Raw genomic sequence first — 16,190 nt, 5'->3', positions numbered from 1 at the left:
AGTTTTGGATGAGTTTATTTAACACATTGTGTACCTGTTAAGATATATATACATATATATATTTATTTGTTTTTTGCTATCAATGAAAATTACTTAATATACAGACTTCATTGAAATGAATTAAAAAAAATTCATATTTTATTTGTATAGTAGTTGATAAAACTATAATGAAACACATACGCTATTGCACTTACGTGTTAGATGAATTATAATGTGTACTGTATAGTCTATTTCATCACGATTTATGACCTGACAGAACTTTTATACTTGCTCATTTTAATTTAAAAAACTTCATAATGTTACCAAACTGTATTTCTCAAGCACGACAAACATTTTTATGTGCAGTATACAATGTGTTAAGAATAGTGCTACTTATATTAACAAGTAGTAGTAAATGATCATTGTGCTAATACGTTAATTGGCATCCATCAATGATTATGTGTAGAGTAGAGATCTAACGAAGTACTGTGTATAAGGTATAATAATGTAAGTAATTATGAGAATCTTTATCTCTGTCGAATTGTATCAGACAATTATTTGCTAGTACTCAGTTATTAGCGAATACTAACATTTTAATCGGCAGAATAAGAACTGCATTTCAATTAAAAAGATCGAGGGACATTGGTAAAATGAGTAATTACATTAAAACCCTTGTTGTTTTATTAGATGCATTTATATTTTTCTAAATTAAGAAAATAAGTGCTTTCTTACTTTCTCAGTCATTTTTCTGAATTATATAGGGAGGTATTATATAAAATTTTTTAAATTGTACATGAAAATTATATAATTGTATTTATATTTATTTAAAACTATAGACTTAATCTTGTAGTAATTATGAAACTATTTTGTTAAGTTAACTTGCCTTTTTGCATATTTCAAACAGATATTTGCAATAATTATAGACTGATTTAATGGTAAATTATTGTCAATCAGAAAAACAATATAAACTACATAAAAAAATAGTGAAAGTGTGCAAACAATTCATATTTCAATTGATGCAGTAAAAGTATATAAATTATTTTTCATACTTGTTATCCATATAAAAATTTCATATATCTTTAGTAAACTGAAATTCATGACTTCAACAATGAAACTTTATTTGCAGTATATTTCTTCCAACATTTTAATATAGTTTTAATGTATTTAATGGTTTGATTGGACGTTAACAAGAAGTGCAACATGTAATTTAACTTTTAATTATGCAACAAATATGAATTTCTTTCATATACGAATATGAGTATGGTGGCTATAGGCATATCGTACAATGTTGTATACTGTAAGATAAATTAATAAAATAGAGCTCATATGTTATACCATTAATAAAATCCACATGAGCAATGCTAAGGACCTATACAGGATAATGTAATAGAAACGAATTATAGAATTAAAGTAATGAATTGTAGTATAAAATATTTCTTCCTTGTAATATAATATTAACTGACAAGGAATATATGTGTCATTCTTGTTGTCACGCTAGATGCAATTGCATTGCTGCTGTAATACATACAGGGAACCAGATTTATTAATTTAAATATTTAATTATTATATATTATAATTATACAACAAGTATTTTAGCAACAACTCTTAAAATATTTATTTAGTGAGAAATATACGTTTTCCGTTAAATGTACCGATAGACATTTTTATGATATGTATCATAACATTGTACAAGTCAGAAAGCAATACAATAAAAATATACCATTAGTAGCATGTATCTGTTTGCTATTTAATATATGAAATCTCGGTGAAATAAAAATAATTGATCTGATTTTAAGGATAGAGTGTCAAGTGATATATGCACACATACCACAAATAAATTAGTGCAAGATAGTCGGGTTTGTATGTTTTGCATAGATTCATAGATCACAAAAGATACGGAATGTTTGGCATAGACAGTTTTATTGCAATATATTACACAGATTATAGTGCATCACAATGAATAATTACATTTGCTTTCCCGATGCCGAGCGGCGTTACAGCTAGACCTTAGGTACATAATCTTAGGAATCGTATTTATTATGTCTAGTACAACCTATACGATACCTTACAGAAAAAATCGCTCGAACTTACATCCACTTCTAATTACAATATGATACACTTTCTCAATTTTAATTTGAAAATTCCATCGGGTCGAAGCCTTTCCACGGTAGACGATTAAACAGGACACCGTTTTGCAATCATAATCCGTGGCGCGTACGATCCGCCTATAAATCTGAATCGGTCGAAATCAAAAGTTCAATCGAATTCAGTTCACTTATAAATACCCGAGCAAACATTGTATGCGTTACTTTCTATGTTTATTTAAATCACGACGAACGTTGTCCCGCCGTTGTTGGGGTCTTGGGAAAGATTTCAAACAGAAATCAATAGACACGAGTATCCATTAATTTCGCTCCGGGTCGAGATACTATTTTGTTGTTATTAATATCCGAGGCTCCCCGAAGCCGAACGGGTTAATTCCATAAAATAAAAAGCAGACACGGCAACACCACAAATAAACTGCAAATACTTATGTAAACGCAAAGTTTCGACCTGTTCACCGGAGTTGATTCGTCGTTTGTGCTCGATTATATCTACCGACAATTATTAATTTTTTTCCCTTATTTACTCAAACTTTTTATTACATTCGATTAAATTATAATAACCGTAGTAATGTAAATAAATTATACCGTGCTTATGTGGTACAAGTCGCATGCTAAATCGTCCCTTTCATGGTGTCCTAAATACATGAACTTCGATGATCGAGAAATCACTCGGTTAACAGGTTAAACACTCATGACAACATGACATCTACGATATGTAATCGTAGCAAACATACCAGTAACAAAGCTGAATACAATAATTTTATGTAACATCTAAATGGAGTTCCCCGATTCGACTTCTGAGCGGCTCATTTCGCCTCCCGACTAAATGTACACTTATACAGGGTGTAACAAAAATGTTGTCCGACCCGGAAATGGGGCACTCGGGGGGTGATTTGGAACAAGTTGTTCCTTAGCAACAATGTAATCTGAGGCTTCGTTACCGAGATATTAACGAAAAACCCCGACCAATCAGAGCGTTATCGGTAGCGTTGGCTACAAATCGCAGCGCGTAACCACCGCTAGCGCGGGAACTCTGCTGGCAAACTCGCGCTCTGATTGGTCGGGGTTTTTCGTTAATATCTCGGTAACGAAGCTTCAGATTACATTGTTGCTAAGGAAAAACTTGTTCCAATTCACTCCCCGAGTGCTCTATTTCCGGATCGGACAACATTTTTGTTACACCCTGTATCACGAACACAGAATCTGCTCCTCCGTTGTCAAATTGCGCGCGAACAACAAAGTGATTCGAAAGAAACCGTACAGCAACGGGCTAATTGTTATTTCACGGTGGTCACTCTATTTGCCGGAACCGTCCACCATCTTGAATCGTTTTCGCGGCGATTCTTCCGTCAGAACGGACACAATAGGATCATCCCGGTTTAGGGGATCCAGGGAGGTGAAGCCTCCGCGTGTTACATTGATTCCTATCGGTGTACCTCGATCACCGTGCCTCCAGTCACGGGATCCTCGATCGTTTCCTCGTCGATCGCGTTTCCTGGCCGGATCTGACGCGTGGAATCTTATCACGTGACGTTGATCTCCTCGTCCTCCTCGTTCTCCGTTTGCTCTTCCGGTCGTTGGGGACTTGTCAGGGGGCTGACGTCGCTCAAATCCATCCTCGGTCTGTCCCCGTCAGCGTCGCTTAAATCTGGATTCGGGTTGTTTTTGTTCGGCAAGGTTTGCTCCCGTGAACCACCGGTCGCCAACAGTTCCCTTTCCTTGCTGTTCCTCCATTTCATTCGGCGATTTTGGAACCAGATCTTCACCTGAAAGATTCGAGGAAAATTAGATATATAAATATAAACGTTGCGATGGAAATTTCAGATTCCGAGAGCACAAATCGGGGGCAATTTTTTAAGATAAAAATTGTTAGTGATTGCAAGAAATAATGTGCTGGACAACAGAGTGGGCTGCGCGCACGTGGGTGAGAAATACGTGTGAGCGAAGGGTATTCCTATGCTGCAATAAAATAGCTGCAATAAACGAGCGCCTACCGTATGACGTCATATCTAACCTGTATGCAACATTATTTCAATTGCTCCTTCTTAATAAGTTGTTAGAAAAATATTATTTTTTAATGAATTAAAAATTAAAAAATTAAATATGGTGCAACTTTTGTTTAAAATATTTTCTCATATAGCCAATTATGTACGAGTAATTGAGGTCACGTTAACTGACCTACACTGTATATGCACATATACATAAATAGATACATACATATTCTGTTTGTACCATCCATAAGGGATAAGAACATCATTTCCTGAGAACATTATTTTATAGAGGAATTTTTAAGGAATCTAGCTATATTATTTTAAGGCCATTGCATTGTTTCCATTGATTTTGCCAATTTTTGTGCGCAAATGAGAATACATTCGTTACTTATAATTCCCTCGAACGACTTCGTTTTCACTCCCTCGTGTTATTGCAATTATTAACAGTACCGTTGCGATTCCTAATTAATTTCCAATTTTTCATCACGGTGCGCAGACGGAAAATTTCGCCGGTTGGAAAATGGTCGGAGGGGGGCGAATTATAGTTGATAGATTAAACGAATATATCAGAGGCGAGAAAATTACATGGATCTGCCAGCGATTAATTCGCCCGAAATTGTTTTCGTATTTTCATTTGCCGGGGGCGTGTGCGCTTGACACGATGCAGAAACCCTAACGACCCGACGCGTTAATACGCTCTTTAGCTGCGGGGCCGAATCCCCCCGGGATCCTCAACACTGCGACCGTATCCGTTCTTTGTTGTGAAAAATTTGGTCGCGCGATCCCCGTGTAAATTGCATCGATCGCCGTAAAATCGATATTATCCGTATTATTCTGAAAATGAAAAATAAAACTTCAAGTTAAATCCATTTATTTTTAATGTATCGTTCACTGAATTCAACGGAGACATAGCACTTAAACTTCGATTGACGATTGCTGGGTCTATTTCGACCCATTTTTGCATACTATTGACTTTAATAAACAGAGTGTACCATTTAAATCGATCCACTCGAATATCTCCGAAACTATTGTCGATGGTAAAAAATATTTCAGACAAAAGTTAAGTGGTATCAGGAGGCACACTTTCTGATGTAACTTGTTTCTATATGGACGCGTGGAGGTCATATGAAGGTTAACTTTGTTTTTTTTTCAAATGGAATCTTATATGTCTTTCAATGATCTAATTCGCCATAAGTGACTTAGTATTTTATGTAGGGAATAACGAGTAGCATCAGGTAGTGCATTAAAAAATATACGATTCGATTTAAAGAACAAAGTTGACCTTCATATAACCTCTAGTATTTGCATATGTACTACCAACTGTTCAACGTAACATAGAAGGTGTTTCAGGTTGGGTACTACAACCGGGAAGGAGGTGATTCTACAATAAAAGAAAAAATAAGTTGAAAATAAGGAATAAAATTTGTACGGGTGATGCATAGTTTTCGAGGTACAGACTCCTTTCGATTATTGTCCCGAACTCGGGTTTGCGCCGGGACAATAATCTTATAGGGAGAAATGCTTCAAACCCTCGGCAATAATAGCGGAGGGGCAACAAAGTACGCGTTTGAAAGGCTCTACGCCCCCCCCCCCCTCCCCAGTGGTGGGGATATCGTCTGGACAATAATCGTGTAGAACAAGCCAACCAATAATCGAGAGGAGTCTGTAATCAAAATTTTTTCTATAACTGGACGTGCTGGAAAAAAACATAATTTGCAGATTCGTATTCAGTTAATAAAGATCTATCAGAAATGCCTATTGGCGGTTATGAGGTAGGAAAAATTAAAAGTTGAACGGTGTTATCAGTGTGAATAATTAATTGAAGGTGAGAAGACCACTGGAAATCTACGAAATTAATAGAAGTGAAACGATCGTTTTTAGCTGTGTCAGTTGTTGTTCCTCGCAAATATTTACTTGAATATTTTTAATCGATGGTAACCGGCTGGGTTATTGGAAAACAAAGTTCGGTCGGCTGAACTCCGTGGATTGAATAATATTGTCACTGTTTATGTAAATACGCATGTTCGCGGTCTGTGTTGCAGAGGACAGAATCAAAGAAGGAATTTATATGAATTCTTTAGGAATTTGTTATGATGAGACTGAAATAACAAATATCCCCAATCTTTGTTAAGTATTTTGATCATATCAAGAATACATGGAATTTCCTTAAAATTCGGTAATTATTCAAGCTGCGGAAATATTATTTCAGTTTTTAAATAACACCAAACTACTTTGATTCGTCGTTAATAACTAAAAAGTGGATTTTATGCATTTATTGCATCCACGATTGTTTACGATTCACGAAATGCGTGCAGCGAGGTATTATATTATTTGAACAGGGATCTTTCTGCAGAAGGGGAGAGTTTCTTGAAATCCGATCTTTCTGCCCGAGGGTAAAGATCACAAGGTAATATCAAGCCGAAGATGCTCGCTTAGGGGTTGAACACTCCATCCGAAGGACGCTTGAAAATCCAAATCGGAGGGGATCGCTTCGCGGCGTGAATAAATAAAAAAAAAGAGGCACGTCCCAAGCGTCATGAGCACCTACGAAAATCGTTCGAGGAGCCAAGAATTATATTTTAGTGACATTTAATCTTGATTAAATAAAATTACATTTTATAGAATTAATGTACGGAGACATTCTCTTCACTCGTACGCCATATTATATGTTCGACTAAGAATTTTTAATTATTGACAAATTTCGAGTTTATGCATTAATTGAGCTGTTGAATATGGGTCATTCCAGGCCATATCGATGACTTTTTGCACTGGTTGTCAGAGATTTCGTTCAAAATAAAATATGTTATAGTCCACGTAAAAGTAGCAAGTGTTTAATTCATAACTTGTTATACATCATTTCCTATAAACTTCGACAAGCTGAATTCAAATCTGGCTGCAGAATATGTCAACTCCTTTAGAATTTTAAGAAAAATGCAATTTTAATTTAATTCTGGTTTACATGCTTTTGTAACGCTTTAGTTTAAATTTACTTTATTGTCCATGCATATATACAGACTACATTTCTACTAAAGTGTTACTAAAGAATATAAACCAGAATAATTATAATCTCTATCGACAATTTTTTCCATCGACATAAAATGTTTGATCGAAATAACCGATTAAGCGTTGAATTCGAACGAATAATTGTGCCGAATAAAGGTGTGTCTCCTCTTGTATGAATTTAAATAGAAAAAAATCTGTATCGGAACGTTCCTGCACGTATTTCCGATCGATTTCCAATTCGGAAGCGATTGACCGTGGCCCGACAAGCTCGTTACAAGTGGAAAAATCCATTATTAGTGAAAACTTCGGTCACGGTGGTTCGTGTATGACAAAAAAAAGAGAGAGAGAGCGAGAGAGAGAGAACACCGGGAAGCGCATTGACGCATGAAATTCGTTCACGTTTCACCGTGTCAGGTGCACGCGCCCCCCTCCCCCGTGAACCAACGTGAACAGGAAACGTTCCATAAAATGCTCCATAAGATATTAAAGAATAATAAACTTTTTATTAATTTCCTACCGACACACGTCGTCGAGCGCCCCCCCCCCCTCCTTCTCACCGAGTCGAGCAATATTAATAATGACGCGGTTGTCAAGCGCAGATCTGCTTGTTGAGCACGTTTCGAAAATTGTTGATATTTTGTAAAGTGTCTCTCTTCCTCTATCTCAGTCTCTCATTCGACGATGAGAGATCACGAGGTCGTGTTTTTTTCAGTGTTCATTTCTCTGTTTTTTTTTTTTTAGGTTTGCAAAGTGCAGGAAACATATATTTATTTCGAAATAAGAAAAGAAGGAAATATTGCTAATAAGAAGAATTTAAAAAGTTTAAGAACATAAAACAGTAATATGAGAACTTTGAACGGCAATATCGCGGAAATGAAATCATGTGACGTGCGGCGTTTTTTCTGACAACCATCGAATTGTCGTTATACATCTTACGTATAATTTAAAGGGCTACAGAAAATTTACAAGTATTTATCAAATATTTTCATTCTATAAGGATACAACTGGTTACGAGTACCAATACTTTTGTGAGTTACGTTAGTATTACTATGAATTAGTATACTATATTACTATGACATTTCACTAATGTTACTATGAATTGTTATTTTTCAATAAACGACGTATCATTCGAAAGCTTAGTTATTGCACTACATATCCCTATTGATAAACAGAATATATTGTCGACTTTTCAAATTCTTCTCATTCCTATTACCATTATTGTTATGATTACCATCATTGTTATTGTTATTAGCACTATCATTATAAAAGAAGGGAAAACGAAAGCACCTAATAGTAGAAAGACATTCTACCACTGGATCTTGGGGAATTACCGAAATTTATAACTTAAATTAACACTCCGTTTTTTTGTTTCAGTACTTGAAATACATTTACCAATTGGTAGGAGGACCTTCACCTATGTCATTTTCCCCTAGCGGAAGCCAAGTTTGCTCGTGAGGGTACGTACAGCAGAACACGAGGGTCCACGCGTCGGCGACCAATGAAAATCCCAGTTTAGGTAAATCAATCCGCGGCAGGGTTGGATACGGTTCGACGTGGCCTTAAGGCTACGGCCCCGGCGTAATAAAGTGGCGAACACGGTGGAGAAAGGTGGGGGTGGCGAGAACGCGAGGCGAGCCGGCGGAAAAGGGTAGGACGGCGCGATCCTCGACGGAACGAGAGAAGAGGGAGTTTCCGGTGGAGAGTTCATGTGCGTTTGACGTTTGCCCGTTCAGCGGTTCGGTAATACATGGTCTTTAATACACGAATATTACACGCACCCTTTCTCTCGCCGTTCCCGCGACGCCGTCGTCGGCATGTGCAACAGCGACAGAAGGTGTAAACGTCGCGCTGTGACGCTTGACGGTTCCCGAAATTGGTAAACGAAGAAGTTTTTGGACGGAGGAAGTAAATATAATGAAACGCTCATATTCATATTCTTCGTTGGAATTATATCTATCGTTTTACGTAGGGATGAAAGTTACATACAAAGTCCAGCTGTTGGACTTCTTCTAACAATCAATAGTCGTTTTTCATAGATTTTTATGCCCTCAATACGAACCTGTAAACGGTTTTCGATGTCACCCTCAGTTTTCGAGAAATTTGATTTTGACAAAATTTTTTAATACTGAAAATTATAAACAAATTCTTTTTGCACGATTTTCACGGAGGGGCAAGGGGTTTTACAATTTTTTAAAATATATGGTCATATTTTTGAAAATCTTATCTACAGAAGTTTTTGGACGGAGGAAGAAAATATAATGAAACGCTCGTTGAAAACGAATTGGTCGGCGTATTTTTTCGATGTAACAACTATGTGGGAAGTTTTATATAAAATCCACAGTCTAATAATTATATACAAATTGGTGAGAAATATTGAGGGGCTGGTTTCGAGGGTTGAAATACGAGAAAAGGAATCGTTCAAAGAGCAATAGGCAAGGAACGACTTTGGTAAATGACCCGAGGGAAATGTGGTAGAATTGAAATCATTGATATAGTGTGCCGAGAAAAGGGGGGTCCCGACCGTTTTTCCATCGTAATCTTTGTTTAATGCTCGCTAAATGGCGAAGGGGAGCGCGTGCGAGCAATCCCATTGTTCGATGCGATTGAGACGATTTCCGGATATCATCGTGAGTCTAACATTCAATTCGATATAACCGAATTGTATTTAAACTGTATTTAATTATTAAATATATTATTAAATTATTAAATAATTATAAATATATTATTTTTTTAAGTGAAAACTGGACATAAAAAAGGCTGTACACCTATGTATAAAAAATAAAAATTCCCAGAATACAATTTCGTAGTTTCCGAAACGTTGTTTATCGACAAATATACAAAAATTTATATTTTATGTATGTACTTAAAAATGAATTGTAATAGCGTTATCATCCTCATTTATTGATATTGGCCCTACAACATTTGTCTTTTTTATGGATATAAACAATTTGTAAAAAATAGCGCTTACAGCATTTTTTATATCCACTCTTCAAATATATTACTTCACAAACTGGACAATAAACCATGTAAAATAGGAAAAAGATAATGGATAATACTTTGGCCCGTACAAATACTGGCGAAATAAAGGCCTTCTATACTTATACTTTCTTAAAACATTTGTTTTTTAAGTACTAATAATTTTTTTCTTTTGTTTCATTTGATTACCTTGCAAAAAATGCTTGTCACTAAACCCCTATTGAATTTTTTGATTATTTTGTCGACAAAAATGATTATTTAGACATTATAACATAGTTCAAACTTACTATCGGATCGATATTAAACAATGATTTTTTCTTAACTTTTGTTCACTGGCGGACGCACTCTGCGGCGTATCTAATGTCTCCGAGCCTCTTTTGTTGGACCGGACACAGAGATTCGTAAAGATGATCGAACGGTCCGAAAACGTAACGCAACTGGAGGAACGAATGGGATCGTTGAACGCCGGCCGGAACAATTCAACTCCCCCGAAAACCGTCGCGTCGCGTCTTTCGCGCTGGAACCCAGAGCTGCTTTGTTACTTTTGTTACACAGTTCCTCCCTCCCGGTCCTGTCTGCCGCTGACGGGACAATCAATCACCGTCGTCACTCGCAAAACGTGAAACGAAAAGGAGACGAAACGATGGAGGAAAGGGGGGGGGGATCGGAAGTATATCCTTGATTTCCACGGAATGCAACGTCCACGTAATTTCCGGCGACTTTAAGGATCGACATTCCAGCGGTCCTTTTTAATATCTCCTAATATCTATAATATCAATCGTTTAATATTTACTTGTCGAATAGGCAAATCAACGCTGATACTTACGGTAACAGAACTGAAGTCAAAAACATTTTTCCACGAGTCCAAAGTATAAGATGAGACGAAATCCTCCTGATCGCAATACAATAATAACCACGTGTCTCGAATTACGAAGCTAATACAGATCTATGGATCTCCAATGATCCACCGTCCGCAGGCCACAAGGGTTAAATCCCCCGCCAACATCGCCACGATCATCTGCCCCCAAAAAAAGCGCAACGCCTGTCGCGTCGATCGTATCGCCGTAAAATCTCGCGATCCCTTTCCCCTAAATCAAATCCTCCAAAAGACAGAGAATACCCGTTCGAGCACAACACAGGAGAGAAAAAGACGGTCGAGAAAAATCTATAAGGCGAATAATAATTCTCCCTCGCCTCTCACGGCCGGTCGTATTAAAAAGAAGCGAAACGTTTAAGCGCCTCCACTCGAGGAGAACGCGCGCGCCTCTACCCCCCCCCTCCAAGAGGATCGCCGGTAGAATCCAAGGGGGTGGGGGGGGGGGGCATTACGACGACATCCGGAACGCGTTCTATAGAGTGGGTAATCGTTAAACGATTGGCTGCAGCCCACCCTCCCACGATCTCTCCTTCGCCACCCTCTAACCCTCTCCGAATCCACCCCCTCCTCCACACCCTCCCCCTTTTCGACGGCGTCGAGCCGAGCTCTCTGAAGTTCTCCGCCGGTTCGCGCTCCCTTCCCGGGCGGTCCACGCGACCGCCCTTACTTCCGCCTGTGCCCCACCCCCCGACCACCTTGGAATGGCCCTCCTCCTACCTCCCTCATCGTGCCCTCCCGACGCTCACCCTTCTGGCACCCTCTTTATCTCCCCTTCCGCCCCTCTTTCCTTCGGCTGTGCTCGCGCGAGGGCACCGTGGTAGCACCGGTGGCGCCATCTGGCGCAGTTTAATAAAAGACGATCGATTATGACGTCGGCCTCAGAACTACCCCTCAGCCTCGATTTTCCCTTCTCCTCACACCCTACTGAATTCTCTTTCTATGCCACTCTGGCGCTCTTCCCCTCTCTTTCGCGACTGTACGCCGCGGCTTTCTCTTTCCACGTTATCGTTATATTCGGTTTTCGTCGTTCTCTCTCTCTCTCCCCGTTATTCTGTCCCTTTGTCTATCTTCCATCCCTCTCGCCAGTCTGTGGGTATTTCGTTTTTCTTCGTTTATTTTTGGGATTTTTATATATTTGCTTTATTCATCATTTATTTATTTAGGGTTTATTTGTTCCTAGTTGGATTAAGGGGGTACATTGGTATCAGATAGCTAAAATGAACGGTTTCTTTTGAGTTAGATTGTAGAGTGAGTAATAACAAACTATTTGCTCTTTCAACGATTCTTTCATGGCAGTGTAAGATGTATTTTGAAGCAAGAAATTTCGTAGAATATTAAAAATTAATGAAAACATGAGACATCGAAGTGAATGCTTGCGTAGTGCGCGAGTCGATGTGGTGAACACGATTCCCATTGAAGGACACATCGAAAAGCAAAATCGTTGTGAGTATTCTTTAAACTGAAAATACCATTTCGTTCGTTTATATAAATAAACAACAAATCTATGAAAATAAGGCCACGAATTAATTTGTATACCTAATATTTTCTCTTTCTTTCAATATTCCGTTCGTCTCTCTTCATCTCTAGAGGTTCGATTAATTCACTTCACGTGGTGTGTCCCTTTCTATCGTTCAGATTTCAGCGAGAAGAGGGGAAAGGAGATCGAAGGACAGTAGGAGGAGGACGGAGAAGAAGGGGCGCGAGCGGAACCAGGAGGGAGGAAGGGCACGAGGTGGCTACGAGAGGGATTTTTTTCGGGGGTTGGAGAGTGGTGGACCCGGTCAACGGGGGGTGGCGGCGAGAGGGAAAAAAAAAGTATGGGACGAGGCGCGATTCTGCGGGCGAAGGGTTGCCTGATGTATGGAAAGGAGAAGCCTGGGCTCTCTTAATAGAGGGGGTGGGTTGATAAATGACAGTGTTAATCCGATAGTACTTGAATCTACGCCCGCCGCTTAATTAGCTGCTTTTTACCAGTGACCCTTGTTAACGTTCCTGATGTAATTACTAGACTCTGCGGATTCTTTATGGAAATATCGGTCTTTCGGGAATTTACGCGCGGGAAATTAGAAACGGATGTTTGTTTAATGGTCTCGAGATTCGTATCGGGTCTCGAATGAAATACAAACAGGACGCCGGTGTTAATTGACACTCTGGAACAGGGGTCGGCAAACTTTTGAAACGGAAGAGCCAAACCTGTCGCTCGCAGCAATTTGAAAATTATTCGAGAGACATAAATGTAGTTTTACAAATAAGGAAAATTTAAAGTAATGTTATAACAAGTTATAATATTAATTATATCTTTATTAAATGAAGGTGAAATCGCACAGAAAAGTGCTCTTTTTCGTTTTCAATTGTACTTCAGGGCCACTGGTAAGAACCCAAAGTGCTGCATGTGGCTCGCGAGCCGCAGGTTGTTGATTCCTGATCTAGAACTACCAACGCTGTCGGAATGATTAGTTCGTAAATACTTACGAAAATTATTAGAATTCTTTTGTAATATTGAAATATAAATCGACGTAACGTACAGTAAGAGGAAAACTTAATTTTTTGTTTTTTTTTTACTTGCATCAGTTTCATAAGAACCGACGTATACAGGGTGTCTTATGTCGAGTAGTACAATCCGGCAGAAGGTGATTCTATAAACAAAAAGAAGTCGAAAAAGAAGAATAAATTTGTTTCAATTGAAGCTTCGTTTTTGAGATGTAATGCAGTGCAACTGAATAGGTAGCGCGTCTGTTCATTGTATACCGTTTCTACTTATTGTCAGAACGAATGCATGCACTACCGTTCAGAAGTATTCTTTACCTGGTTACAGAAGGTTTTTTACCATTTTTCTAAGTATTTTTACAATTTTCTTTGTGGCATTACTTCCTAATCATTTCATGTAACACAATTATATCACATGTTTCCTGTCAAGTTCATATTCAACATTACAATATTAATTTAAATACAAGAAAAATATGAACGATTTATACATAAGAGTCAACCGAGATTAGTCGATCATCGTTTCAGAGCGATTATAAAAATTCCAGGGGGATTCAGGTTGTCATATATCCTTTAGATCGGCCTTCAGACATCGTCACATGTCACGAACGAATGCGTTCGTATTGCTGGTACGACACTTCGTCCGGAAATATCGTTTTCCATTCGTGCCAGGTCGTGTAGCCACTCACAGCTGTAGCCCGTTATACCTACCATCGTCACGTAGACGGATTCCAAACTCGCGACTCGCGGAGCCCTCCAACTAAAACGTTCATAGTCGAAGTCAGCTTCTCTTTCATACCTACCATTCACGAGATCGTGAACCCGTATCGATAAAATCCGATGGGCCTATAACGATAAACAGGTCGCCTTCTGCCTCCCCCAACCACGAAACGTGTTTGAAACATTTGATCTTTGGAACTGTGTCATTGGAAACTACTGGTTCTACTCGTATATTGCTTTGAAACAGTTCATTGTAAGATTTTAATGACTTTTTGTTCAGCATAAAATTACTCTACGTAGATATGTATTCCCAAAAATGAAAGATACTTGTTTATTTATACCTTCTATTTAAATATTCACTTTTAATAACTAAAATAAAGTTTCTCCAGATCTTATAAAAAATTTTCTGGATGTTCCATATTAAATTATTCCATCGAACACTTTTCGCGTCTGATCGAATACCTTTCTTCCCCCTTATACAAGGTGTAACAAAAATGTTGGAGGACCTGGCAATGGGAAACTCGTGAGATGATTTGAAACAAGTTTTTCCTTAGCAAAAATGTTATTTGAGACTTTGTTAACGAGATATTAACGAAAAATCCCGACCAAGTAGAGCGCGAGTCTGTTAACCAAGTTCCCGCGGTAACGTTGGCTACGCGCTGCGATTGGTAGCCAACGTTACCGCGGGAACTCGGCTGGCAGACTCGCGCTCTGATTGGTCAGGGGTTATTCGTTAATATCTCGGTAACAAAGCCTCGGATAACATTTTCGTTAAGGAAAAACTTGTTTCAAATCACCTCACGAGTATCTCATTTCCAGGTCGTCCAACATTTTTGTTACACCCTGTATAGAGTCATAAGTGGTTAATTGGTTGGCAAACGGTAATTCGTGTCGACATTATTCGACCTCCTCGTTGTCGATCGCGAGTCGATACCCTCGAAAGGTGATCAAAGTCGATTCGCAAAAGGACGGAATCTATATGCATACCGTGGTATTGTATATTCATGGTTTCTTAGTTCGTCCGGGCGTCGACGGTGTCGACGGCGTCGGCGGTGGCGGCGGTTTCTCAAAGTAAAATCCATAATGCATGAAGGTCCACGGGCTAAGCCGAACGGAGCTTAAGCCGTAAGATATTGCGCGACGTTATATTCATGTTATGCCCTGTAAGAGGCAGCCTTTGTTTTTAATATCCATCGCAGACTGAACGCGGGGCACGGTTCAGGGTGGGGGATAAGGGGTGAGGTTGATGTTATGACCAACTTCCAGGGGAACTCGTTCAACTGCGATCCTTTTTTCAGAGGCAGATAGCGAAAAGATCAACGACTGCCTTGGGATCGAAGGAATCAAAATCGAAGTCGAATAGTTGGGGTCCTTTACTCGTGAGTGACGAAATGTATTCTGTCTCCTTAAGTAAATAAATATGAAAAAGAAAAATTTCTAAAAGGGTGAAATATCGAATACAAATGTCCAGTGAACTCGACAAATGTACATATTCTGTGTTCTTAAGTAAATAAATATGAAAAAGAAAATTTCCTAAAAGGTGAAATATCGAATATAAATGTCCAGTGAACTCGACAAATGTACATATTCTGTGTTCTTAGGTAAATAAATAAGAGAACGAAAATTTCCTAAAAGGCGAAAAATCGAATATAAATGACCAGTTGAACTTGTTTATCCTGGTTAACGAGTTAATAATTGATAGGTGGTTGGATGCTGCTTGAAAAGAGGCTCCGAAGACACACGTAAAAGACGTGCAACCGGCTGTTTCCCACGGGACTGACACTGACACGTCAGATAGATCGACCATTAGGCTTGCGTTTCAACGGGGAATATAGAGTTTCCCGGATTCCGTCGGACGAATCAATTTGTAGCCATTAAGGGGTCGCCGTGTACACTGGCTCGAGTTTACTTTGGATAACCTTTTGCCGGAACAATCGGCCCTCGAGTGTTCTCTGCTCGCCAGAAAGACCATCACAGTATTTGCCCAGCAGTCAATCTTCTACCCTCCCGATCAGAGTTTCAGAATGTTGCGCGATCTCGGTTGTTTGCCACGGA

The 16,190-nt window shown here is 38.8% G+C and overlaps 1 protein-coding gene across 1 annotated transcript in view; it reads right to left on the bottom strand.

The window, feature by feature from the left end:
* Positions 1-3,607: 3,607 nt before the first annotated feature.
* LOC107188477 overlaps positions 3,608-16,190 on the bottom strand; it is a 32,743-nt gene continuing 20,160 nt past the window's right edge. The window contains exon 4 of the mRNA XM_015576772.1: positions 3,608-3,850. Coding sequence (XP_015432258.1) covers positions 3,608-3,850 — 243 coding nt within the window. The remainder of the gene's footprint in view (positions 3,851-16,190) is intronic.

Source organism: Dufourea novaeangliae, unplaced genomic scaffold (genome assembly GCF_001272555.1).
Source record: "Dufourea novaeangliae isolate 0120121106 unplaced genomic scaffold, ASM127255v1 scaffold124, whole genome shotgun sequence".
Classification (NCBI taxonomy): domain Eukaryota; kingdom Metazoa; phylum Arthropoda; class Insecta; order Hymenoptera; family Halictidae; genus Dufourea; species Dufourea novaeangliae.
Note: the sequence above shows the minus strand (reverse complement) of the source record. Positions and strands in the feature narration are given on the sequence as shown.